This window comes from Gopherus flavomarginatus, chromosome 5, assembly GCF_025201925.1.
Source record: "Gopherus flavomarginatus isolate rGopFla2 chromosome 5, rGopFla2.mat.asm, whole genome shotgun sequence".
Classification (NCBI taxonomy): Eukaryota; Metazoa; Chordata; order Testudines; family Testudinidae; genus Gopherus; species Gopherus flavomarginatus.
This window is the reverse complement of record NC_066621.1, coordinates 66186450-66212783: the sequence shown is the minus strand read 5'-3', so window position 1 is coordinate 66212783 and position 26334 is coordinate 66186450. Positions and strand designations below refer to the sequence as shown.

Here is a 26334-nt window from a genome sequence, read left to right as displayed (position 1 = left end):
GCATATGACTTGAGCAGGGACTTCTCCTCTCAGCACGAGTGGTCTCTCCACCCAGAGGTGGTGCACAGACTTTCCCCAAGTGTGGGGCATTTCCCAGGTGGACCTGTTCACGACTTGGCAGAGCCATCGCAGTCCCCAGTTTTAGTCCAGGGCGGGAGGCTATCTCCGATGCCTTCCTTCTGTCCTGGTCAAGCCAGTTTCTTTAACCCTTTCCCCAGTTCCCGCTGATTGGCAAGGTCCTGGAAAAGATAGTCGGACAAGGCTCGGGTCCTTCTGATCACTCCAGCGTGGCCCAGGCAGCATTGGTACAGGATCCTCACGGGCCTGGCCTTGCCATCCTGCCTGCACCTGGTCTCACAGGACCAGGGCTGCTTCCTACACCCCAACCTAGCGGCACTCCACCTCACAGCATAGCTGCTCAATGGTTAGGTAGGGAGGAAAGGACTTGCTCGGGAGGGGTTCAGCGCGTCCTCCTAGAAAGCAGGCCACCTCGATCCATCCTTTTCTGGACTACCCCCTTCACCTTAGAGCCCAGGGCCTGGGGCCCTCGTCAGTTAAGGTGCACCTGGCAGCCATATCGGCCTTCCATCCGCTGGTGCAAGGCCACGCGATATTCTCTCATGCTATGACTGGCCGATTCCTTAAGGGGTTGGATCGTCTTTTCCTGTATGTTAGGCTCCCTGTCCCGCAGTGGAACCTAAACCTGGTGTTGGTCTGTTTCACAGGGCCCCCATTTGAGCCGCTAGCCACATGCTCCTGGTCACACTTCTCGTGGAAGGTGGCCTTCCTGGTAGCAATTGTGTCGGCTAGGCAGGTCTCGGAACTCAGGGCCCTGACCTATGAGCCCCTGTACACGGTATTTCATAAAGATAAGGTCCAGCTCTGCCCACACCCTTCATTCCTCCTGAAGGTGGTCTCTGCCTATCACATGGGTCAGGACATTTTTCTGCCGGTCCTCTGCCCCAAGCCCCATGTGTCCAGTGCGGAGCGTCGCCTCCCCATGCTGGATGTGAGATGGGCTCTGGCTTTCTACCTGGAATAGACTAAGCCATTCAGAAAGTCTTTGCAACTGTTCATCGCCTTAGCCGAGCACACGAAAGGTTGGCCAATCTCCACTTTGCGGCTGTCCAACTGGATCACCTTGTGCATCCGTGTGTGTTATGACCTCCCTCTGCCATACGCTATCCCTCCACCACCAATTGTGAAGATGCACTCGAGTCGGGCGCAGGCCTTGTTGGCTGTCTTTTTGGCTCATGTCCCCATCCAGGACATTTGTAGAGCTGCTACGTTGCCTTCAATTCACACTTTCACCTCAATTTATGCAATCGTCTCCCAAACCAGGGAGGATGCCGAGTTCGGCAAGGCTGTACTCCGTCCTGAGAATTTGTGAACTCCTACCCACCTCCAACAGAAATAGCTTGGAATCACCTATTGTGGAATACACATGGGCAATCACTCGAAGAAAAGACAGTTACCTTTTCCGTAACTGGTGTTCTTTGAGATGTGTTGCTCATGTCTATTCCACATCCCGCCCTCCTTCCCCTCTGTTGGAGTTGTGTGGCAAAAAGGAACTGAGAGTAGGGAGAGCGCACGCAGCGCCCCTTATACCACGGGGTGCTCCCCTACAGGTACTGCTGAGGGAAAACTTCTGGCACCGGTGCACGTGGCGAGCATGCACACCGACTGTGGAATAGACATGAGCAACACATCTTGAAGAACACCAGTTATGGAAAAGGTAGCTGTCTTTTTTCAGGATGTGATGGGCATTTTCAATATACAGGGAGACCATATGGATTGGATTTCATAATGCCATGCAATGAAATAGTGGGGATTTGATAGTTTTATTATCTTTGTAGTTTAATGGGAATATATTAGTAAATTCCTCCAGCTCAAGTTGCTATTTTCCACAATACCTTTATGTGAACATATGAACTATATGTTGAAATGTCATTTGTCTCATATCTGAATGTGAATGGTACAAAATCATACAAGAAACTGTTTAAAATGTATTCCTTTCATCTGCTTCAGTACTGCAATGAATGGACACATTGTTGATATTGTTAATTAGGTTAAAGAGAAAAGAATGGCTGTTTTAAATAACTGGAATATTTCTGCATTTTTATGGTAAATATGATTTTCTATAGTTCTTCAACAGCAACAGAGCCATGGATTTGGTTCCAATAGATCCTTCCAATCATATCAGTGAAATTTACACCAGTATTCAGTGAAATTAAAGCTTTATTTGTGGGCATATACTTTATTTTTAAATTTTCCTTTTGCTATAGTGTAAATACACTTTATAGAAATCCAAGGAATAAGTCTAGTGTAGCTAAGTCCTAAGTCATGGAAATGAGCTATTACAGTTGAATGTTTAACTTCTGAGATTTCCTCTGCTTTAGCAATGTCTTAAGTGTGCCATCTAAGTACTGAAGTTAACCCATCAGTGAGGTAAAGTCATGGGTACAGTTGGTGAAATTTTTTGTTTTAAGAGTGTGTGTGCGCGCGTGTGTGTGTGTGTGTGTGTGGTTTTTTGTTTGTTTTTATAAAAATAGCTTTTGTGTCAAAATTGAAATCTCTGTGGGAAATGTCTTATTCTGACTGGTTTTCAGGCAAAACTATAGCCCAATTTTTTTTCACTCTTTGATTACCAAAGCCTGAAAATATTGTGGATTTTGGCCAAAATTTTCTGATTTTAGGCCAAGAAATTTTCAGTTTCTGAATCTTCCATTTTATAAGAATACTCCAAAAACTGTGAAGGAAAACTTAAAAACATGTTTGATTTTGCGGGAATAAAAAACATTTCCTTGCAATTTCATTACAGTAACTCCTCACTTAAAGTCGTCCCAGTTAACGTTGTTTTGTTGTTACATTGCTGATCAATTAGGGAACATGCTCATTTAAAGTTATGCAATGCTCCCTTCTAATGTCATTTGGCAGCCGCCTGCTTTGTCCACTGCTGGCAGGAAGAGCAGCCCATTGCAGCCAGCTGGTGGGGGCTTGGAACCAGGGTGGACCGGTAGCCACCCTATCAGCTCCCCACTCCGCTAAGTTCCCTGTGCAGCAGCTGCCCAGCAGGCTAGCAATTGCCGGCAGTTCAGCTGTCCCTCCCCCCACTGCTAAGTGCTGCTCCTGCCTTCTGCCTTGGAGCTGCTCCCAGAGACTCCTGCTTGCTGTGCGGGGGGAGGAAAAGAGGGAGGGCTAATGTCAGGGTGTGCCCCTCCTCCCTGCTCCTGCACCCTGCTTACCTCTTCTCCATATAGAGCAGGGAGGGGACATGGAGGGAGAGAGACAGAGAGAGCTTGGGGCAGCAGCTGCTGTCTCAACTTCCCGCTCCACGTAAAAGACAATGCACTTAAGAGTGGGTCAGCGTACTTAAAAGAGCAGTGTGCATCTCTCTCTCTCCCCCACACACAAGGTGTGTGTCTGTCTCTGTCTGCTATGCTGTCTCCCCTCCCTCCTGTTTGTGCTGCCTTGATGAGAGGCTACCTTAACAACAATGTGTTAACCTTTGAGGGCTCAGCCGAGTGCTAGTTCATCATTTAGCAGCAAGGCATTCCCTGGGAAATATCCCTCCCTCTTCCACCCTCTAACTTCACCACTTCAACCAAGCTTCACAATCATCATAGCTGTGAACAGTATTAAATTGTTTAAAACATATAGTGTGTGTATATCTGTATAATATATAGGTTTTTTTTGTCTGGTGAAAAAAAATTTCCCTGGAACCTAACCCCCCCTTTACATTAATTCTTATGAGGAAACTGGATTCGCTTAACATTGTTTTGCTTGAAGTCGCATTTTTCAGGAACATAACTACAACATTAAGCGAGGAGTTACTGTATCTGTTTTGGGTAAGGACAGGCATCTTCACTGTTTCTGATAATACACTTCCATCTGGTTAGGCAGCACTTAAGGGAACAAAGTCCTAGCATTGGCTACTCTAAAGCTTATCAACACCTGTATCCACAGGCCTTTCAACATTTCCATCTGTCTGCCAACGTGGTATTGAAATATGGTGTCAATCCACGTTATCCTGTACCATACATCTCCATCTCCTCCAGTCAATGGCTTTCTTCACCTGGCAGTTAATTCCCGCGTTGGGCAACAGAAACATGTTTGTAATTCTAAAAGAATTTAAATCGTCTGCTCTTCCTACTCAAACTAAAATTGTACTCTTGTGACTGAGTCCTGAGGTCCTTATTCAGTCTTCACTCAATCTAAATTCTCAAGAACTTCAATGGGAGTTTGAATGAGTAAGGTCCTCAGAATTTAGGGTCTGCTATTGGTCCCATTGAAGGCAATGGCAGTGGCAGTCACTGATTTCATTGGGAGCAGGATCTTAGTCCTTAAACCCTTGGTTTGATTTATTTTTTAGGTTTTCTTCACAGAACTTACTTCAGAGTCACACATGGAATTTATCAATCCAAAGATGAGCTACATACAAAACCTTTATGTTAACAGTTTAAAAAAAAAAAGATTCAGCTGTAACAACATTCATACAAATTAGGATTCACTTACATAACTCATTAAAACTATATTTTACTCATGGTATCTAAATCCCAGAATGTAAGTAAGTGTGTCGCTATCTGACCCTATATGATTTGGATGAGTGAATCGAATTATCTATAAAAGAGACAAAGTAGTTGAGATATCTTTTATTGGACCAGCTTCTGTTGGTGGAAGAGAAAAGCTTTCAAGTTTCACAGAGCTCTTCCTCTGGTCTGGAGAAAGTAAGCGAAGTGTCCAAGCTAAATACAAAGTGGGACAGATTGTTAAGTGCAAGGGATCACACATGCTGTAGATCACTTAATTTTAAGTGAGCAATTAAGGGTTAGAAGGCAGTAGGATGTGTTACAAATTGTTATAATGAGCCATAAAACCAGTGTCTCTTTTAAGTCCATGGTTTTTAGTGTCCAGTAGACTTATGAATTTAAATTTCCCAGTTCATCTTTTGAAGGTGTTATGCAGGTTTGCTTTGAAGAGAAAGACTGAGAGGTGTAGAATATGGAGTGATTGCTTTGTGAAAAGTGTTTACTGAGGGGGGGTAGGTTTTTGTCCTTTATCACTTTTCTGCGTGAGTTCTTCCGAGAGCAGAGTAGTTGTTTGCTTTCACCCACAAAGTTGTTGGGGCATTTGATGCACTGGCTGACATTCCCCACATGTTGCTATAGACATCCTCTGTAGGACCCATAGATCTTGAAAGGTGTGTTGTGGGGAGTATTAATCATCCCTATCAGTGGAGCTATGTCTGCAGGTTTTGCATCTGTTGTTCTGAAAGGGTTTGGTACCTCTCTGAATTGTTGTGTCTTGGTCTGTGGGGAGCCTGCTTCTGATGCTGAGGTCGGGGTTTGAAGGTCAGAAGAGGGGCCTTTGTAACTCTGGCATTTTCTTATGAGTCTAGATAGGAAGTGATAATAGAGCCTCCAAACTGAATCTTATATTGACAGGTTCAAAAAAAAAGACCCTGGAACATTAAAGAAATCATGATTTCCACATTCCTCTTGGTATAACTCCACTGGGGTCAATGGAGTTACACAAGCAATTAAATCCCAGAGTAATATCAGTGGATACTACTATCCTTTAAAATAGGTCTATTAAAATATTGTGTCATTTTGGCTCCTCTCCCACATACATATACACCTTTTTAATCTGCATTTTTAATTACATTGTTTTCAGTGTAGAAATGACTGTCTGCCTCATAGCCTTTTCTCAGAGGCGGATTAAGATTTACTGAGACCCTGGGAACAAAGAACATTCCCTCCCACACACACACACACACACACACCCCTCACCACTTCTTCTTCCCCACAAGGCCCTGACCAGGCCAGAAGCTGGAGCCAAGCTGCTGTGGGGAGATCTGGACCTTCCATCTGCCCTGGGCAGCATGTCCCAGGAGGAGGGGATGCAGGCCAGGGGCTGCTCTCGTGCACTCTGGCCCCCTGCTCAGGGCAAGTGGTGGGTTCGGGACTCCCCCACTCAGCCCAAGCTCCCTGGGCGGCTCTTAGTGCAACCTAGGGTGCCCATACATCCCATTTTGGCCGAGACAGGCTCCTTTTTAAGCTCTGCCCTGAATGTCCCAACTATTTTGGCAAAACTGGGCATTTGTCCCATTTGCTCTTGTCAACCAAGTAGTTGGCAAGAACAAACAAGACAAATGCCCAGTTTTGCCAAAAAGGGGCTGGGGGTGGAGTGGGCATGGTGAGTGGCTTGGGCCAGCTCCACACTAGGGAGAGGAAGGGAAATATGGTCACCCTACCACAGCCCAGCTCCAGCCTGGCCAGGGCATGGGGCTTCTGGGGGAAGATGAGGAGCAGGGGGCGGGACCCTGTGAGGGAGAGGAGGAGCAAGGGGTGGGGCCAGAGTTCCAGTGGGCCCCCCCATGGATTCTGGCACGCCTTCAAGGGTCCCCCAAATTGGCCAGGGCCCCTGGGAACAGCCTCCCTGGGCCCACGTGCTAATCCGCCACTGTTTTTTGATGTCCTTTGACCAAGGGAAAAGGAAGGAAAATGTCCTTCTTTTCTGTTACTGTTGCTATAGTCAGTATAGAGATACAGTATCAATAGTGAGATAAGAAGTGACTTATCTATAAATCTGGATGACTTTTTGTCAGATAAGTCATCTGGTCAACAGGAGATGTAATGCATTAATAGAAAGCAAAGCAAAATAAATTACTTATAGCAATCTGAGTGAAATACTACCTTGAAATGAACTTAGCCTCTTCTGCTTTCTTCTTTCACTTGGCAACATAAAAAAAAAAGCTCACAATCTTCTCAGAGATACAGTTCACTGTGTGCTTGCACTAGTTCATTATCTTTTGACACAGAGCTTTTACAACTTGTTCTCTAATAAAAGTTGTACTGTACTTTTACTAAGGTCCTATATCTAGTTCCTGAAAATATTTTTGTGGCCTTAACTCTCTCAAGCTTAAAACTGAGGGACCTGAATATACCAGACCATTGCAGTATCACCTTATTTCAGCAATGTACTGAAAATAAAGTTACAAAAAGTTCCATAGGAATTTGGACTATGGCTGCTTTGCAATTAATTTTGGGACTAAACTTCTTGATGATCTTTAGGTCCAGTTCCAGATCTTTAAGGGATAGCAGTAGCCAAATCTGCTATTATGTTAGTCATAATGCACACTCATTTAAATTGAGTCTCTTGATCGAAACCATTCATTGCTATGTTATTGTAACCTTAACTGCTAATGACACCATCAACTTTGATGCAGAACTACTTTTAGTCTAGATCAGGGGTAGCCAACCTGAGACTGAGAAGAAGTCAGAATTTACCAATGTACATTGCCAAAGAGCCACAGTAATACGTCAGCAGCCCGCCATCAGCTCCCCGTCTCTCGGCTTCCAGCACCTTCCGCTCACTGGCAGCTTTGCCAATCAGTGCCACCTCCACCCTCCCCGCACCTCCTGATCAGCTGTTTCACGGCGTGCAGGAGGCTCTGGAGGGGAGGGGGAGGAGCAAGGGCACAGCAGGCTCAGGGGAGGGGGTGGGAAGGGGTGGAGTGGGGGCAGGGTCTGTAGCAGAGCCAGGGGTTGAGCAGTGAGCACCCCCCGGGCACATGGAAAGTTGGCACTTGTAGCTCCAGCCCCAGAGTCAGTGCCTATACAAGGAGCCGCATATTAACTTCTGAAGAGCTGCAGGTGGCTCTGGAGCCACAGGTTGGCTGCCCCTGGTCTAAATACCAAGTTCACCATATGTGAAGAGTGAGAGGCCTAACCTTTTTTCTAATTTTTTAATATACTTATTTTTCCCCTTCAGAATTAGAACTATCACAAAGGAGAATAATTAACAAATTTCCACCTACATTTTATTTTGAAGATAAATGTGGGGCTTTGGTTTGTGTGAGCCCTTCTGTTTTTTATATATGTATTTGAAAGGACATTATCAAGTAATTTAGGCCTCAAATGTAACTTACATTGTTAAATAGGGTCGTAAAGATCTCCAAAACGAAACGTTTTAAAAAAAATCTATCACTGTCAATGGGAAATTAATACATGGGCTGTGGTTTTCAAAAGAGCCTAAGGCACCCAAGTGCAATTGAAATTTAAAGGGAGCTGGATGTCTAATTTCCTTAGGGCCCTTTTGAAATTCTCACCTTTAAACTACAGCCATTGTTTATGCAGGACCTAAACAAATCCATTCTACTGGCTGTACATCTTCACTTCACTGACAGCCCAGTGTAAATTAAAGGTAGCTGGAGCCTGTATGTGCCAACATCTTGAGGTTTGCCCAAAATCTTCAAGGCTGTAGAGGGCAGATGAAAATTTCCACTCAAGCGCTACCAGCCTTGAGCAAATTCCAAGATCCAGGTTAAGTAAAGTTTTGCACATGTGTAAATTTATGCAGGATTGGGCCCAATATTTTTAATAATCTAGAATCTGAAGTTTAATAGCTTTGTTTTTCACTTTTAATATCTATATCATTTAGTTCATTTCTAAAATAAACTTATGTATGTAATTAAAAATGCAGCTTAAGGCTCTGCAGCTGCTTCTACTTCAAGGGTAGAAGTTGTGTTGAATGCCATACTGACCCGAAAGATTCAACAAACTCGCTAGCCCTACCGAAAGCAAAGCTCAACTCTTCCCACCTCAGGCAAGCCTGTGAAAATAAGCAGACCTTTCTTTGCAGCCCTGAAGGTTAATAAACTACACTTCTTTCACACCAAATAAAAAGACTTAGTAAGATACACTGAAAATATCAGTGAAATGTGATTGACCTACAGTTTTGGATGGATTGGTAAATACCTGGTGTCCCTTTAAACAATAAAAAATGCTCTTCTATTTGTTTAGCAGGTGTTCATCTAAAATCACTTGCAAGATATACTATGAGTTTGCTTTCATGTTGTTGTTGACCAGTTTGGAATTATGTGAGACCTTGATCTTTTTTTGCTGAGTCTGTGTCCTTTTATTATTTTGTTAATCTAAAACATTCTTACACAGTAAATAGGCCAACTTGATTATGCTTGTGCTTTGACAGGGTTATATATTCTCCTGTTAGAAGTATAAGGTGAAGCTTTTATTGCTGTTGAGATATTATTGAAATTTTATTGCGTTAGAAATATTACAGCTCTCTACTGGTGTTTTATAATGGCTTGTAATTTTATCTAGCTAAAAATATAATTAAACAAACAGCATTTTGTTAAAATGATGAAAACATATAAATAAAGAGCATTTTTTAAATCATGAAAAATAGTTAAGAAGCAGATATGCTATCCTTTTCATGGACAAAAACAGTATTTCCCTTTCTTGGTGATGATCCCAGTGCTACTTGCAAAACTGAAACTCATACAAGAGCCAATAGTTCAGCATTATATATTTTTAAAATACTGACAGAGGTGGGCCTATTGACTTCGGAGCAATTTTGAATTTATGCGAACTGCTTTGCCTTGCGGTAACATGTCAGCACTTTTTCCCCCAAATCCAACCTGAAGAAATTCCGTGGCTCTGGCTTAGGTGCTAAAAGTCCTTACATGGGCAGAGAACTGTTTCCCCGGCTGCCTGGTTTTGATTTTATTATAACTGTCCCGTTTTAAATTATGTTTCCCCTTATCCTTTTGCTGGGCCAATGGGAACAAGGGAGGCTACATCTGGCGCTGGGGTCAGAGCAGGGGGCCAGGAGAGGCGGGGGCTCATTCCCGCAGGCGCTGGGGTGCAGACAAGGTCCCTACCGCGCCCCCGCTGCCTGTACTGCGCGTACGAGCCGGGACTGGAATGCAGGACACACACATTGAGGACGGAGCGGGGCCTTGGTGAGCCAATAGGGTGGGCGCTGCTCAGGAAGGCCCCGCCCACTCGCTCGGCTGGATCCCCGCCGGGCCGGCGGTGGCGGGCGCACTCTGCTCGCGGCGCTCGGAGCATCTGCCATGGCCGGCGTGCGGGAGAAGGCGGCAGCTTTGAATCTCTGCGCTGTGTACAGCCCGGCTAACAAGCCCCCGGGTACGGGGATGGGCGGGAGGAGGGAAGCGGGAAACACCGCGGGGGGAGCAGGCTGCCTGCCTGGCCGGGACTGCTCCGGGCGCTGTCCTGCCGGTCCCTTCTCCGCACGCACCCGCGTGGAAATCTGCTCAGAGCGGGGCTGGGTCTGCGCAGAGGGAACAGGAGAGCAGCGAGGGTGGGGAGACGGGTCCTTGAACCTGTGGCGGGCGGCTGTAGGCGCTGCCTGCCTGAGGCTCCCCACCCTCTGTCCCCTGCAGTTAGGTCTGAGCCCCTTTCCCCAGGCCTGCAAGGGTGGGGCTCACGCAGGTGTGTGTCTTCGGTGCCCCAAACCCATTCCCTAGGGCGGTGTCTCTGCCCTGTAGGGGGCAAATCTCCCTGTCCCCAACCCCAGATGCTGGGAGAGGAAGCGAAGCTACCACCTTCCCTCTGCCCAGACCCTGGCATTTGTGAAGGAGCGGAGATGGGGGGGATCTAGTGTGGTGTGAGCAGGTAACAGTCAACTCCATTCTGGGAGCAGCAACGGTGTTGTGTACTCGGACCCTAGCACAGCATATTGTGGCATCACTGTTTTTGTCCTGGTATCTGAGATGTTCCTGACTCTAACAGCCCTGCTTCTTAGCTGCTCCTCCTTCCTCCCTCAACCAGAGTGCCCCAGAACATAAACTGACACCAGCAGGGTAGGATATGCACCTGGCTGACTACTTGTCCTATTGACACTATTTCAGAGCTTGCCTGGAGTTTCCTGAGTCCCAGACTCATGAAGAAAAGTGTTTCTGCATAGGAGGCTAAGCATCTCTGGGTTACATACCAGCCTTCTAAAGCTGTATATTGAGACTCTCTAGTTTTGTCTCTAGTAACTGGTATAGATTCAGAGGTACTTACAGACTGTAATCAAGTTATCCCTTAACCTGCTCTTTGTTAAGCTAAATTTGTTCAGCTGCTCAAGTCTGTCACTGTAAAACAGGTTTGCTAATCCTTTAATTGTTCTTGTGGCTCTTCTCTGAACCCTTTCCAATTTATCAAGACTCTTCTTGAATTGTGGGCACCAAAATGGACACAGTATTCCAGCAGCAGTGCCAAGTACAGAGGTAAAATAACCTCTCTACTCCTATTCTAAGATTTCCTGGTTTATGTGTCCAATAATTGCATTAGCTCTTTTTGGCCATAGCATCACCTTGAGAGCTCCTGTTCAGCTGATTATCTACCACTGCCCCTAAATCTTTTTCAGTCACTGCTTCTCAGGATAGAGTCCTCCATCCCCTGTAAAAGGTGGCCTATGTTACTTGATGGTTATGTTTTCATTTAGCCATATTAAAACACACACTGTTTGCTTGTGCCCAGTTTACCAAGCAATTCATATCCATCCGTGTCAGTGACCTGTCTTTATTATTTACCACTCCCCCAATTTTTGTGTCATCTGCAAACATTGTCAGTGCTGATTTGTGTTTTCTTGCAGATCGTTGATTAAAAATGTTAAATTGCATAGGGCCAAGAACCAGTCTCTGCAGCACCCTATTAGAAACACAGCCACTCAGTGATTCCCTGCTCACAATTATGTTTGAGTCAGCCAGCTTTTAGTCTGGTTTAATGTGCGCCATGTTAATTTTATATCATTCTACCTTTTTTAATTAAAATGTTGTGTGGTACCAAGTCAAACACCTTTACAGAAATCTAAGTATATTACATCAACACTATTATTTTTATCAACCAAACTTGCAATCTCATTAAAAAAAATCAAGTGAGTTTGATGGGATCTATTTTCCATAAGTCCATGTTATTGGTATTAAGTATAATACCCTGTTTTAATTCTTTATTAACTGAGTCCTGTATCAGCTGCTCTGTTATCTTGCCCAGGATCAATGTCAGCCTGATCACCTAGGCCTATGATCACCAAGATCATCCTGTTTATGCTTTTTTAAATGTTGGCACAGCAGTAGATTTTCCCCCCCCCCCCAGTCTTCTGGGACTTTTCTCCAGTGTTCCAAGACTTCTTGAAATTCACATTAACATTAACCTAATTTGGTTACAAGGATTATGAATGTGTTGCCTCTCTGCCCCTATCTCCATAGTACCAGAGTGCCCCAGAACATAAACTGACACCAGCAGGTTTCTACTGAGCAGAGTTATTTTTTTCTAATGTCCGCTTTATTAGTGTTAACTTTGAGCTGAATCTTGAGTTTATCAGTCAATGAATATCGCTGCTACAAGGGTATGTGCTGCTGGATAGTCATGACTGACCCAGTGGACGTTGACAATACTTTCTTAACTCCTGAATTTTGATTCCATAAGTGAAACAGGGCCATATATTTAATAAAAGGGGAGATGTTATAACTCTGCTATATGATCCGTTTGGCTGCTTGTGGAAGTTAGTATGTGTAAATGCTACAGAAGTTTGGGGGGCATGTGTATACTAGAGAGAATGTGCTTCCTACCTGTATTGGTGGGATTTCTATCAGAAATCTGTATGAAAATTAACATAGCGATCATATCTTCCACTCCTCCTGCCACACTCACTGGGTAGTGTGTAGGAATAGGGAGTTAGTTAATTGTAGCACAACTCCTTTCTAAAAAAACAGACTAAAGAAATTGTCCTAGCATTGTTTTGCAGTGGAATAAATCTGTCCCATCCCCCTCCCGAGATGAAAACCTGTAAACTGTTTCACTTGATGGGCCTTTTGTGCAAAATGTTACAGCATCTAGATTTAACTCAGTTTACAGCTCAGGTAACTTCTTTTAAAGGCGGGGGGGGGGGGGAGAGGAGACAAACGCACACATGCTGTTTCACTCCTCTTCCCACCAAAATTCGGAGTAAAAGAGTTAGTTGAAAATAACTTCTCCACTGTAGTCTCTTCTTAAAAAATTCTTTTTTTGCAAAAAGAAAAAAACATGACTAATATAATTAGAAAAGAGTAAGTGAATAGAAACATCTGAAAACAATTATTTGTCATAAGTAAGCCTGTCAGTTACTAGTGTGTAACTTGCAGCAACTTCAAGTGGCAAGCTAGTAATATTCTGAAGCTTTTCTTGGGGACTGACTGGCTAAGTCAATTAGTAATAGGAATATGGAGCTTTTGCCTCTAGATTATTGGTCTGAATCCAAGCCAGAGTTGTAATGACCGAAAGCTGTTCCAGCTGATAGGTGTTCAGTAGCATGTATGAGATAAGTTGATGACCTTGGACCATGCTTAGTGGACAAGTGTCCAGAAAACACCTGTCCCTGTTTGTTTTTTAAAAAAAAACAAACAAAGGGGAGGGGGGTGGCATCCTGTTGACAGCCATAGCAGAGAAGCCAGGGAGTTCCACACATGCAACTGCTGGGATTATAGGGTCCATAGTTTTTAACTTGCTGGTGGTTTTAAATTCTGGAGAAGGTAAATATCTGTGTAAGTGGTCCTCTATATATGCCCCATGGTGGCTGTCAGTGGTGTCTTGAACAATGTACTTTGAGAGTGGAAAATCACAGAATGCTTCCAGTTAAGGGGCAGCAGAACTTTAGCTGTGAATAAGTAACAGGGCATGCAAATATACACTGGTTTCATGCATAGGCTTTTTTTTCTTGGCTGAGTGATAGTTTACCCTGAAGAGAGTATATAATTCTGAAAAACTGCACAGCAAGCTATCAGCCTGTCACAGTAAATGCCGTTACTAATGCTTTCCCTGTCCTTCCTCCATTAGGTTTCAGCTTAGCACAAAAGCCTTTTGGAGCAACATATGTATGGAGCAGCATCATCAATGCACTTCAGACTCAAGTGGAAGTGAAAAAGCGGCGACAGAACCTGAAATGCTATAATAACTGTTTTATTGGCTCTGATGCAGTGGATGTCATCTTTGCTCACCTCCTCCAGAACAAATATTTTGGGGATGTAGATATTTCCCGTGCTAAAGTAGTGCGAGTGTGTCAAGCACTGATGGATTACAAAGTGTTTGAGGCAGTTTCAACTAGAGTCTTTGGAAAAGACAAACGGTCTGTGTTTGAAGATAGTAGCTGCAGCCTCTATAGATTGACAAATGTACCTAGCCCAGAAGACAGTCCGTTTGAAAAAGCATACGGGCATTGTACCCCTCAAAGGTTAGTACTCAGTGGTAAGAGAAGATAAGATGCTTTGCAGTGGGGAAATAATGTTACTTTTTGTGGGTTGTGTATTTAGGCTTTCTTGAAAGGCATCCAGCTCATTCCTTCCATCCACAAAACCAGTAGAGCATGGGTGGCTGTTACCTGTCGGAACCACATCTTCAAATGGAAAATTTGTCTCCATGTCAGTTCAGTCCTTGCCTTCTCTGTCCAAGCAGTCACAAGGACTGAAATCAAGGAGCTAGTTGTGGGGAGGAGGAGATGGTCTCAATCCACCTCTTAGTGGATAAGCATCCCATCAGTCTCATCTAATGGAGGTATCTGATCACTAATCACATGGAATAACATTCAATCACTGCAATTCTGGTTTGGATTTAGACTAGTAATCCAGAGGTTGTCTCCTTACCAATTGACTGTGCCATGCAGTCCCCAAGAAAAACTGCAAAATTATTACTATCTTGCCACTTTCGGAAGTCCCTAGCTGTTAAAAGGACTTGTGTAAATTAGGTCCCAATTTCACCTTTTTAAACTCTTAAAATAACTACTTTACCTATACAGAGGTCTGTCTTCTGAGTAGCTGCAGCTGTAGCCCACACTTCTGCAAAGTTTGCACATAAAACCAGAAAGCAAGACTAATACGGGTAGTCTGGCTGTCCATAGCTAGATAAATGCAAAAAAAATTACCATCTTAAAACACTATACGTATTCCTATGTTGGTGAATGTTTGAAGAAATTTGATATGTAAATGTTACTGGGCCAAATTTGTCCGTGGCATAATTGCACTGACTTTATTTTTGGGATGAATTTGGCCCATTATCTTTATACTTCTATAAAGCAGTCCTTTACTTCCTGTTCCTAACTGCTTAAAGCAGAAATGATTGACCAGTGGGAGTTGCTGTGGTATTTCTCCCAGCGTATGGCAGATAGCTGAGAAGAAGGAAAGATATTCAGATCCAGGAGGCTATGACTGGAATCAAGTAAAATATGGAAGTGGGTGGAGAGGGAGCAGGGACAGAAGGGCTAAGAGCCTACACGCATTGGTGTTCATGTTAAGTTTGCGTCACAGGCTGTGTCTGTACTGCCTTAGCAATGATGTGTTGCCAGTGAGTGGCTACCACTTAGTTTGTGAAGCAAAAAGATCTCCTAATCCCAACAAATCCTACACCGGGGTGTGTGTGCTGTGTCTGGAACATCCCATTCTCCTGTCTTTCTCCCATTGTTTTTCAGAAGTCTTTTTGGAAGAAAACTCCCTGCTGCTTTAGGGGGACCTGCCAAATCCAGACCTGAAATGGGAGGTGGGGTGAACCAGTACATGCGCTTATGGCTCTTAGCTGGGTCCTGATAAGTGGCTGTGTCTATATGTGTTGCCTGTGGGTACAGGGAAGGCAGAAAAGCTTTCCAAACAGTGCACTGCTTTCATGCTCCCTGATATCTGTGCAGCCTAGGATGGAAAGTAGTGGCAGTGAGCTAGGGTTATTGGTGACTTGCTTTCTTCCCTCCCCTCTAGCATTCTGTGCAGCTTTGTCACTTGGTGCTGTTCTGTTTTACTCCATGAACAAGTAGTAAGGAAGTGAAATGGATCTCAGTTTCCCTTGTATTGTTCAAACTGGAGCAGAGCAATGGGAGCAAAGGGAATTTTAACAAGAAGCTCACAGAGGCACTTTTTTACTCTACTTTCGTCAGTCTTTAGGAGTTTTGTGTGCTCTCTCTCCCTGCCCTCCCCCCACCCCGTTGTTCTGCAGTAGCATTCATAAGACTTTTTTAAAAATAAAGCTCTTTATTAATTGGCACCAAGGGTAGTCACTGTTTCATGTGTATAGATTTGATTTTTAGTACGTAAATGGGCCCTTATTTCTGAAGTCCTGATATTGGATCACCCTTTCTCTTTGTCTCAGACTTGAGAAAATGGCATTTAATCCTCCTCCAGTCAAATCAGAAAGCTTAGAAGATCTCTGGGAAAACTTGAGTCTAAAACCTGCTAACGCTCCCGAAGTAAACCTCTCTGCAAGTTTGTCTCGTCAAGGTAAGCCAAATAAGATGTCACAACTATTTGTGGGGCGAGGAGGAAGGTAATAATACTGGTACGTCTTAAACTGGAGAAAAGATGTTAAACTAGACTCTCTTCAGTGTGTTTGTTATGAAACTCAAAGTTCAAAACACAAGGAGAACATTGTGCACTGAAGTTTTGTTTTAACTTAGATTCTAACAGAGATCTGTGATCTCCAGTTTAAACAATACGTCAGTGTAGACATTTCTGAGGGAGAACACGCCACTGTCATGGGCTGGCATAGATTCAGACTGGAGTCAGAAATCCTCCCTGATTGTCAATTAACATCTTAAGCTATGGTCACACCTGACTTCATCATGGACATAGCTCATTGTTGGCTCGAACCCTCTTCCTAGCCCCCAAAATATGCATATGCTCTACCCCGTCTCCAACCTTCCCCTTTAATTGCTTTATATGAAAGGGCTTAAAATGGTGGCTGACAGTTCGTGTTTTCTCACTCAATTTAAACTGCTTGTAAAATTTAGATTATTGCATTATTGCTAGATATTTCCTCCTTTGGCTTGATTAAAATATACTTCCTAGAAATTACAGTAGACTGGTCTTTTAGTTTTCAGTTATGGAAGCCTTAAATATGGTAGGGATCTACAGCTAAGAGTCATTGTTTGAGCTTCAGAATCTTCAACAAACCTTTCTTTCTTCAGAAGCCCCTATGAGTATGAATTACCTGACTTGATTCCTTATCTATGACAAAGATTGCTTGCACCTTAGAGTACAAAGAATGTAAAGCATTTCAGACTTACCCAAAGGTAATTCTCCTACTCTAACAGCTAACTAAACAAATCCTTTTCTCTTGCTGTGATAAAGTGCACTTAAAGTTGATAAGGAATCCACTCCTTGTTACTGGAATCCCCTGCTAAGAGAACACTGAAATCTGTTAGAGAAAAGAAAAATATTGTAACTTGTATAATCTTTCTTGACTCTTCACTTCACTAGCAGGATCTCACTGCTTGTCTTTATACGCTCCAACCCCTCCCAGTTATTAATGAAGTATGGCAAGAACAAACAATTGCTCGTCTGCTGCAGCTTGTGGACCTTCCACTTCTTGACTCTTTACTTGAACATCAAGGGGTTAGGTCCAAGCTTCCCCAAGCCAAGAAGGAGGCGGGATACATCATCACAAGCAACTACATAGACAGAGAAATTCTCAAGGCTTTCAGTGACTCTCAGTAAGTAGAAACTTATTTAACTGTGAGGGCAGGAAGTGTTTTTGGACCTGTCTCTTCCTAAGTCACATAGAAGCCTAGCACAATGGGCCTGTTTTTGATTCATCCATAGGCATGACAGTAAAAAACATAATAAAATCAGCCTCCCTTATTGCATGAAAGACAACAGGCATGGTATCTATCCATTAGAATTGACTGGGTTGAATAGTGGTATAGTTTGCTAAGCTAACATCCAATTCAACAGAGACCATTACTGCTGAACCCTGGAAGGCCTCTGAAAACACTGATAGTTAAGTAAGGAACAAAAGTGCCCAAATGTCTTAAAATGAACTTTTAAAATGGCAGCAAAATACTACTAGTTTTTCATTTGACTTAGCAAAGTGGTGAGTTCTCCAGTAAGGGCTACCTTATTACATGGAGATGCCAACACCCAAAATAGGGTTTAACTTTCCAACACTTGTGCTGTGTGTTTGTTCACAATCTACAAGTCAAGAAGCTATTGGGCAGAACTGGAGACCAGACCTGGGATCGTGTTTAATGATTTCTCCAGCACAGAGAAATCCGTCCATCAGCCACCTTCAGTTCTGGCCTATTTTTATTCTAAGTAAAGGGGTTTCTACAGGTGGTGAACTGACTTTCTTTTAGTCTATTATCCTTTTAGTGTGAGGTGGTAGGAACTCTGGTTTGATAGGAAACTTTTGAGTTGAGTCTATAGCAGTGGTCCCCAAACTGGGGGGTGTGCCCCACAAGGAGGGCATGGAGGAATGTTCAGGGAGTGCCTGGCGGGTCTTGGGCCAGCCCCCCCAGGAGGCTGGGAAGACTCCCTGGCTGGCTGGACCCCAGCTCAAGATCCCCTGCTGAGCCAACTGCACAGTAATGGAGGGGGATGTGTGTGTGTGTGTGTGGACAGATTCTATTACTGGTAAAGGGGGATGCAGTAGGAAAAGTTTGGGCACTATTGCTCTATGGGGAATTAGCAGAAGAGACTGAGTTATAACTGAGTATTCCAGATATGTCATTGGAATTACAGCAAATAATGGAAAATCAGCTGGAAAAGAATTAAGCGCACTTTTCCTTTTAATTTTAAAGTATTAACAGTGCAATCTTGTAATGTAGTTTATTTTTAACTAAGGGCTTGGTTGTAATTGTGTTACTGCTGTGTCAACTCCCCTGAGGTTCTAAGAGGTTAGCATTGTTCAGCATGGAATTAAACTAGTCCTACAACTGAAGTATGCAAACATAAAAAGCATACCTCAGCATGCCGTAAGCCAACATCTTCTGCCTTAAAATTATTAAATGTAGTTTTTAAGGGTTAGCACTTCTGACCTGAATAGGTGCTAGTAAATTCTTTGAGAGTGGGGAGAAATTAATTGGACAGAGAAAAGCACCTGATTAGAGGAGGTGACAGTAGACGGTGAGAACAGGTAACACAAAATGTTTGTTTTAACCATACTGCACAACAAAAAAAAGAACCTAAACTAAGTGTGGCTGTATAATTCCTTCTTTTGGATTCTGGAAACTCTTAATCAACCATGAGTGAACAGACTAAAAATCTCTTCAGTATATTGAAGATATTTCAAATACTTAATCATTAGTTTAAAAAAAGCTTAGCCTGAAATTGCATAGTCTGCTATTAAAAATACAGATTGAAACCCTGTCCTTATCTGTTAAGGTCAGATCAAAGTTCAGGAATCTCTGATCAGGAATGGTAATTACACCACATGCACCTAATACATAGAATGCCACTTTGACTTTGCTTGAAATACTTATAATCTCATTTAGCTGGACAAACAGAATCCTAAACTCCAATTTTGAAAAGCAAATAATGAAGGAACAGACTTTTAAACCCTTAGCTTGATCCTAAACTCTCAGTCTAGGTTCTTAGGCTTTGCCCATTACTATGATATCTAAACATATTTTCACTTACTGGTTTGAACAATTACATGGATGTATTTGCAGAGTCCTTTGCCCTCTGGAGACAAAATTCAGCTGCCTGTCTGTTTCATGTCTGTATCTTCATAGAATTATTGGATAATGGTCTTTCTTTCTAGGGCTGATGAATGGCTCTCTGCAGCAATAGATTGCTTGGAGTATCTTCCAGATCAAATGGTGGTGGATATAAGCAGAAATTTGCCTAGTCAACCTGATAAAGCAGACACATGGAAACTACTGCTGTTTGATACCATTGGTAGATATTACAGCCAAAAGAAGGAGCCACTGTTAAGCCATGCATCTGACATCCACACAGGAATTGCAGAGCTGTTGGGTAAGTGAAAAGAAATGAAGCTGAGATCCCAGGTTCATCTGGTGATTGAGCAGCAGGACTGGGTACTTAGCTGTCAGGCTTCAGGTTTGAATGCTGTGCTTCAAAGCTATAAACTTTAGTCCTAAAAACTAAGACTATGTCTATATTACAACTAATGTTGGCAAAATTTGGTTGCTCGGGTGTGAATATTCCATCCCTCCTGAGCGACATAAGTTACACACTGACATAAGCATCCATTTGCACCGTGCTATGTTGGCGGGAGAGCTTCTCCTGCTGTCATAGCTTATGCTGCTTGTGGGGGTTGATTTTTTGTTTTTATGCTAATGGGAGAGCTCTCTCCTGTCAGCATAGAGCATCTTATGCAGTGGCATGGATGTACTTTAATAGCGGTGCAGCTGTGGCCTGAATTTTGATCAAGAGAACTCTAATTTAGGAGCCTCAGGGCCAGATTGTCTACAGCTTTACACCTGTAGAAAGTGGGTGTGAAACTCTAACATTTGGATGTGACCATACCTACTTTACACCAGTGTAAATGACTAGTTTGTGAAGCGAAAAGATCTCCTTTACATCTTGCATAATGTTACCATATCTACTTCCCTACAACTTCATTTTGGCGTATCTGTATTGGTCTGTTAGAATTTACTGGGTGTTCTTTTAAGCCTAGTTTGGTTTTCTTTAGGTAGATATGTGTATAGCTCGCTAGTGGCTCCTCCCTACACTGTGGCTAATAGCTTTCATTTAAAAACACTTCAGAGGTGAATAGCCTAATATGATTCACTTTAAATATAGCTATTAGCCGGGATGGTCAGGGATGGTGTCCCTAGCCTCTGTTTGCCAGAAACTGAGAATAAGCTAAAGGGATTGGGTCACTTGATGATTTTCTGTTCTGATCATTCCCTCTGGGGCACCTGGCATTGGCCACCGTTGGTAGACAGGATACTGGGCTAGATGGACCTTTGGTCTGACCCAGAATGGCCATTCTTAAGATTATCTCTGCCATCTCCTCCAGCTGCTTCCACCATCACTGCCTCAGTCTTTTCTAGGTTTAGCTTTAGGCCATGTCTACATCTAAAATTTTGCAGCGCTGGTTGTTACAGCTGTATTAGTACAGCTGTATAGGGCCAGCGCTGCAGAGTGGCCACACTTACAGCAACCAGCGCTGCAAGTGGTGTTAGATGTGGCCACACTGCAGCGCTGTTGGGTGGCTTCAAGGGGTTTTGGGGAAGGCGAGAGCAAACCGGGGAAGGAGACCAGCTTCGCCGCGGTTTGCTCTCGCGTTCCGCGAACCACCCTGCAAACCGCAGGGAAGGAGACCTGCTTGTTCGGGGAACGCGAGAGCAAACCGCGGCGAAGCTGGTCTCCTTCCCCGGTTTGCTCTCGCGTTCCGCGAACCACCCTGCAAACCGCAGGGAAGGAGACCTGCTTGCTCGGGGGTTCGGCGAACGCGAGAGCAAACCGGGGAAGGAGACCAGCTTCGCCGCGGTTTGCTCTCGCGTTCCCCGAACAAGCAGGTCTCCTTCCCTGCGGTTTGCAGGGTGGTTCGCGGAACGCGAGAGCAAACCGCGGCGAAGCTGGTCTCCTTCCCCGGTTTGCTCTCGCGTTCGCCGAACCCCCGAGCAAGCAGGTCTCCTTCCCTGCGGTTTGCAGGGTGGTTCGCGGAACGCGAGAGCAAACCGCGGCGAAGCTGGTCTCCTTCCCCGGTTTGCTCTCGCCTTCCCGGAACCACCCAGCAAACCTCAGGGAAGGAGACCTGCTTGCTCGGGGTTTGGGGAACGCGAGAGCAAGCCGGGGAAGGAGACCAGCTTGATTACCAGAGGCTTCCTCAGGTATGCTGGGATACCTGCTTATTCCACGGAGGTCAAGAAAAGCGCTGGTAAGTGACTATACTTGATTACCAGCGCTGGATCACCAGCGCTGGATCCTCTACACCCGAGACAAAACGGGAGTACGGCCAGCGCTGCAAACAGGGAGTTGCAGCGCTGGTGGTGCCCTGCAGATGTGTACACCTCCTAAGTTGCAGCGCTGTAACTCCCTCACCAGCGCTGCAACTTTCTGATGTAGACAAGCCCTTAGTCAGCTCACTCTCATCCATGCCCCAAACTTGACTAGACTTTACCTAAAGTGCATCAACTGAATCAGATAAGATAGAGGCATACAGCGGGGGGTCATCAGCATACTGAAAACACAGAGCCCCATCTCTCCTTACTAATCTTCTGAAGTGTGCTCGCTATTCAGAGAGTTACTGGAGGAGATTATCTTTAGTCCTGTGTAAATTAACTTTTAAATATTAAGTTCAGTTGGTGCCAGTAAGAACTTAAAAAGTAATTCTCTTTGAAGACACTGCAAACTATTACATTGTGTATGTCTGGCACAACTGGAGGTCACGCCGATATCTTAGCTATTTTTGTAAAATTGCCAAAGTTGAGTTGTAAAGTCAATGCTATAATCTTATTTTGTGGAATGTGAATTGCTAATTGAAGTCGATAAAGTGAGATCTCTTAAATATGAGTGTAAAGAGTCTGTGTGTAAAGTTCTAAAATGGCAGGCCAAACAGGCCTGTCACGAGACTAGTCAAATCTGATGATTATGGTACAGGTGGAAAACACCTGGAATCAGAGTATCCAGGTGAGGAAGAAGGAGGGTAGGGAATTGCTAAAGGTTGTCTGAGCATAAATGTAGCCTGACAGTGGCAATGATCATGTGTCATTTAAGAATACTGAAGAACTTACAGCAAACTGGCCTCTGAAATCATTCAGTGCATAGAATTCTATAGAAACTGCCTGAAGTAACACAAACGCAAAAATGAAATTATTTCAGTTAGGTGATATGTTTAGTTTTGTGTTTATCTCTGTTAGTATTCATCCTATTGCCTTACAGGTTCAAAGCTGGTATATAATTTAAATAGTTTTAAATCAACTGATAGAGAAATATTTTTCATTATAAGCCTCAGATCTGTATAAATCTATTTGACTGTATAATCTAATGGAAAAAAATAGTTTGTTTGCATAGAGACAAATTACTCCTAAATTTTAATACAAGAATCAATTACCTTTCTAAAGCAGCAGCAGAGTGAAAGAGAAACTTGCTGATTGCTCTGTGGATATGCTTAGGTCTGGTCTATGCTACTGAGTTAGGCTGACTTAAGGCAGCTTACATAGATGCTTAGAGAGTTACGTCTACGCTGAACTGTAGCTGCCATTGATGTAACTCGTTGGGTACATCCAGACTACCCGCTGGATCGACAGGTAGCGATCAATCTATCGGGGATCGATCTATCGCGTCTCATCTAGACGCGATGGATTGATCCCTGAACGCACTCCCGTTGACTCCGGAACTCCACCAGGGCGAGCGGCAGAAGTGGAGTCAATAGGGGAGCCATGGCCATCGATCCCATGCCGTGAGGATGAGAGGTAAGTCGAAATAAGATATGTCGACTTCAGCTACGCTATTCCAGTAGCGGAAGTTGCATATCTTACATCGACACCCTTCTAACCCCCCCACCTTCCCCCAGTGTAGACCAGGCCGTTCACTATGCTGACTTAAATCCACCTCTGTGAGAGGCATAGCACTATGGTCAATGGTTTTTAAGGGTTAGCACTTCTGACCTGAATAGGTAAATCAACGCAGTGTAAGTGTAGACACTGTGTTGCTTACATCAACTGCTGTTGCTTTTCAGAAGCCATCGCACAGTGCCCCACACTGACAGTTAAATCGGTACAAGTGCTCCTGGTGAGGACGCGCACCGCTGACGCAAGAAGTGTAGTGTGGACATACAAAATTACCGTAATTACTGTGGTGGCTGTGTGTCAGTGTAACTTTGGTCAACTTAATTTGGTAGTGTAGACTTGCCCTTAGTCTTTGCTTAGATACGTCTAGCTTAATGGATAACTTTATCTGTTTTTTGTTGGTTGATTTACTAAAAATTAATGTTTCTGGACTTTGATCTTTCAAAAAGGAAATATAATAGGAGCATGAACCTATTCAACTTTGTATTTTGTCCCAGTGAATGGAAAAACAGAACAGGCTTTAGAAGCAATTCAGCTCTACTTGAAGCTTTTGGATAGTCAAACTAGAGAGGAGTTTAGGAGGCTGTTGTACTTCATGGCTATTGCAGCACATCATTCTGAGTTCAAGTTGCAGAAAGAGGTAAATTTAACATCCAAGATTTCTAGCACTCTTATAACTTCCAACAGATTTGTAATATCTAGGGGGATTTATCTGTGTCGTCTTACTTTTTAATATAGAGTCTTTCAACATTAAATTATATGCTAAAATGAACAAGGTGATGCTTTTTTGTTAACCATACTTAGTAAATAAGAAAACTATAGCGCTATCCTCTGACTATTCTCTGTCGCTCTATCTTGTAGAGTGAAAACAGGATGGTTGTAAAAAGAACATTCTCTAAAGCTATTGTCAACAATAAAACTGTATCCAAAGGAAAAACTGACCTCCTAATTTTATTCTTGGTGGACCAGCAAAAAGACGTTTTAAAGGTAAGACTGAGAAAGCAGTCACCTTAGACATTTGGACTAAACTACATCTCAGATCTACCAAAAACATTAACTATAGAAAATATTTGTATTTTCTACTCTTTCTTGTTCAAGATCCCAGCAACATTACATAAAATGGTTAGTGATAAGCTGATGGCTGTACAACAAGGACAAGATCCTAGTAAGGATATAGGTAAGTGTTTTAAAATTGCCTTTTAGACTATAGATAATGTGTTTTAAAAGTCATTCTCTTTGTAATCTGGACAAATATATATGTAATTTCACTAAAAATGTAGTCTGAGACTGCATCAAATGATCCTTTTTAAAGCTAGGTGAAAGGTACAGAACCATCTTAAAGGCAAACATGCCTGTAAAATCTACAGGGTGGCTAACACTTGTCCTATTGTTTGTAAATTATCTGACTGTCTTTCACCTGTCTTTAGGCTACACCTTCTGCCAGAAACTTGATCAAAGTGAATATCACTACAGTGTACAGAAGACCACAAAAGCTGAGCTGTTATCTTTGCTCAAAACTATTGATGAAGACACAAAAATCTCTGCCAAGGAGAGAAAGAAACTGCTAGGTCAATTTCACAGTAGCAATCCAACTATTTTCATGCAATATTTTGGTGACAGAGTTACTAATATGTGTGTGTAATTTAAAATTAAAGAAATGTAATCTGTACAATAGTTTTCAGAATGTTAATGTCTTTTAAAAAGATTTTGTATTCATCCACATAATAAAATTATTTTGAAGATGAATGGAATTTACAAGTAATTAATCAAATTAAAAGCTATAATCTTGGGCTTCAGTTGCTTTTATAAAGCAACATGTATTTATGGAACGGTTTGAGTGCTTGTCTTAAATTTTTGTTGCTATATTGCCAAAGCAAGTCTGTCTGATGGCAGAGAAATCTGAAACCAAGAATCCCAATTTGTGTATTATTTTTAATATTACTTTCTCCAAACATGGAAGTAAAGTCCTGTGACAATGGAAAGCAAGTCACTTAGCAAAAGTATTTGCTTCTGGCTGTCTGGGACTGGTTTTGGGGTTGGTTTGTTTTTTTGTTTTTCCTCCTCCAGCAATTTTTAGAATCTTGAATCTTAGCCTAATCTAACTGCCCTTGTAAGACATAGTTCAAGGTAACATATCTTTCCTTTTCTTTTTTAATCAATGCAGTACCATAGTAGTCTAAAAAATTGTGTAAACTCTTGTTTGGTATTCCACAACCTGTATCAAACTGCTAATTGAACTGTCATCATATTAAGATGACTCATGCCAATTTAAGCTTAATGGGGGAAATGACTTGATCATTAAGGGCCTGATACTGCTGTGTATACTCAACTCCACTGACTTTAATGGCTTTAGAGTTTCCTGTAGAAGAGATTATATTTAGTTGTACCTGGATATCAACTGATTTAACAGAAAAGCCAGCCTATAAGTGCTCCAGTGAATCTTGGTTACTGCAAAATAATGGTTAGTGGTGGGGTGCTCTTACGATGAACCATCTAGCTACAGTTAGTGATTTGGAACAAACACAAGGATTTTGAGAGGGTTTCACCAAGCTATTGGGGCAGTGCCAGTAAAAACCGCTTCCCTTCATTATGTATGTCCCTTGCTGTACAGTAACTGTAAATTGCTGTCTGTCTTCATTGGCATGGAACAATGTAACTGAGAAACCATCTACTACTAAATTTGGCAGAGTAAGGATGGTTAATTAGTGTGCCATAATGCAAACAGCCATTGCCATATAGGGCTGCTGAACTACAGAGGCAAAAAAACTAGATGGCTGCTCCTCCAGCTCCCAATGACTCTCTACTCCATGGCTCCTAAACATGAATTGTCCTGAAGAAAGATCAATAATAGCTGATGCTACTTAATGGGTCTGAAGTCAGTTGACTTTCAGGCACAGTGTTGATTCAGTGTAGCTAAAACAAGATAGGCTATTGCTATATTTTTCTTATTAGGTTACTTTTAACTACATTCAAGACTGAGAGACTGAACTGTGCCTAACAGCTGTGAATCTGAGAATTCATGACATACTATGTTTAAAATATAGCAGATCACTGAAATGGTCTTAGTACTGGCTCAAAATCAGAGTGAGTATTGTGAAATGGATCATTCAGCTGCCTAAATCCAAGCCTGTTTCTGATGATGTCCATAAAGTGCCTCATCCTGAAGGGAGGAGTATATATACACTTATTACAAAATGCACATTGCTGTTCTTACAGGAATACTAGGTAATGACCACATACAACACCTCTATGCAGATATTACATACTTTTTCTATAACATGACAGTTCCTCTCTCACCTCCATGAAGCC

General features: G+C 43.0%; 1 protein-coding gene across 1 annotated transcript; it reads left to right on the top strand.

The window, feature by feature from the left end:
- The first annotated feature begins 9830 nt into the window (after positions 1–9830).
- On the top strand, positions 9831–24738 carry DEPDC7 (DEP domain containing 7). Its single transcript, XM_050955097.1, has 9 exons — positions 9831–9950; positions 13626–14019; positions 15918–16045; positions 17067–17256; positions 19305–19519; positions 23523–23665; positions 23887–24012; positions 24124–24202; positions 24453–24738. The coding sequence occupies exons 1-9, from the start codon at positions 9878–9880 to the stop codon at positions 24665–24667; spliced, it is 1563 nt and encodes a 520-aa protein (XP_050811054.1). The 5' UTR covers positions 9831–9877; the 3' UTR covers positions 24668–24738.
- Positions 24739–26334: the final 1596 nt, after the last annotated feature.

Coding starts and splice junctions, on each gene's coding strand:
- DEPDC7 (XM_050955097.1), top strand. CDS start 9,878: ATGGCCGGCGTGCGGGAGAAGGCGGCAGCTTTGAATCTCTGCGCTGTG. Junction 14,020..15,917: donor GGGCATTGTACCCCTCAAAG/GTTAGTACTCAG, acceptor TCTTTGTCTCAG/ACTTGAGAAAATGGCATTTA. Junction 23,666..23,886: donor AGTTCAAGTTGCAGAAAGAG/GTAAATTTAACA, acceptor TCTATCTTGTAG/AGTGAAAACAGGATGGTTGT.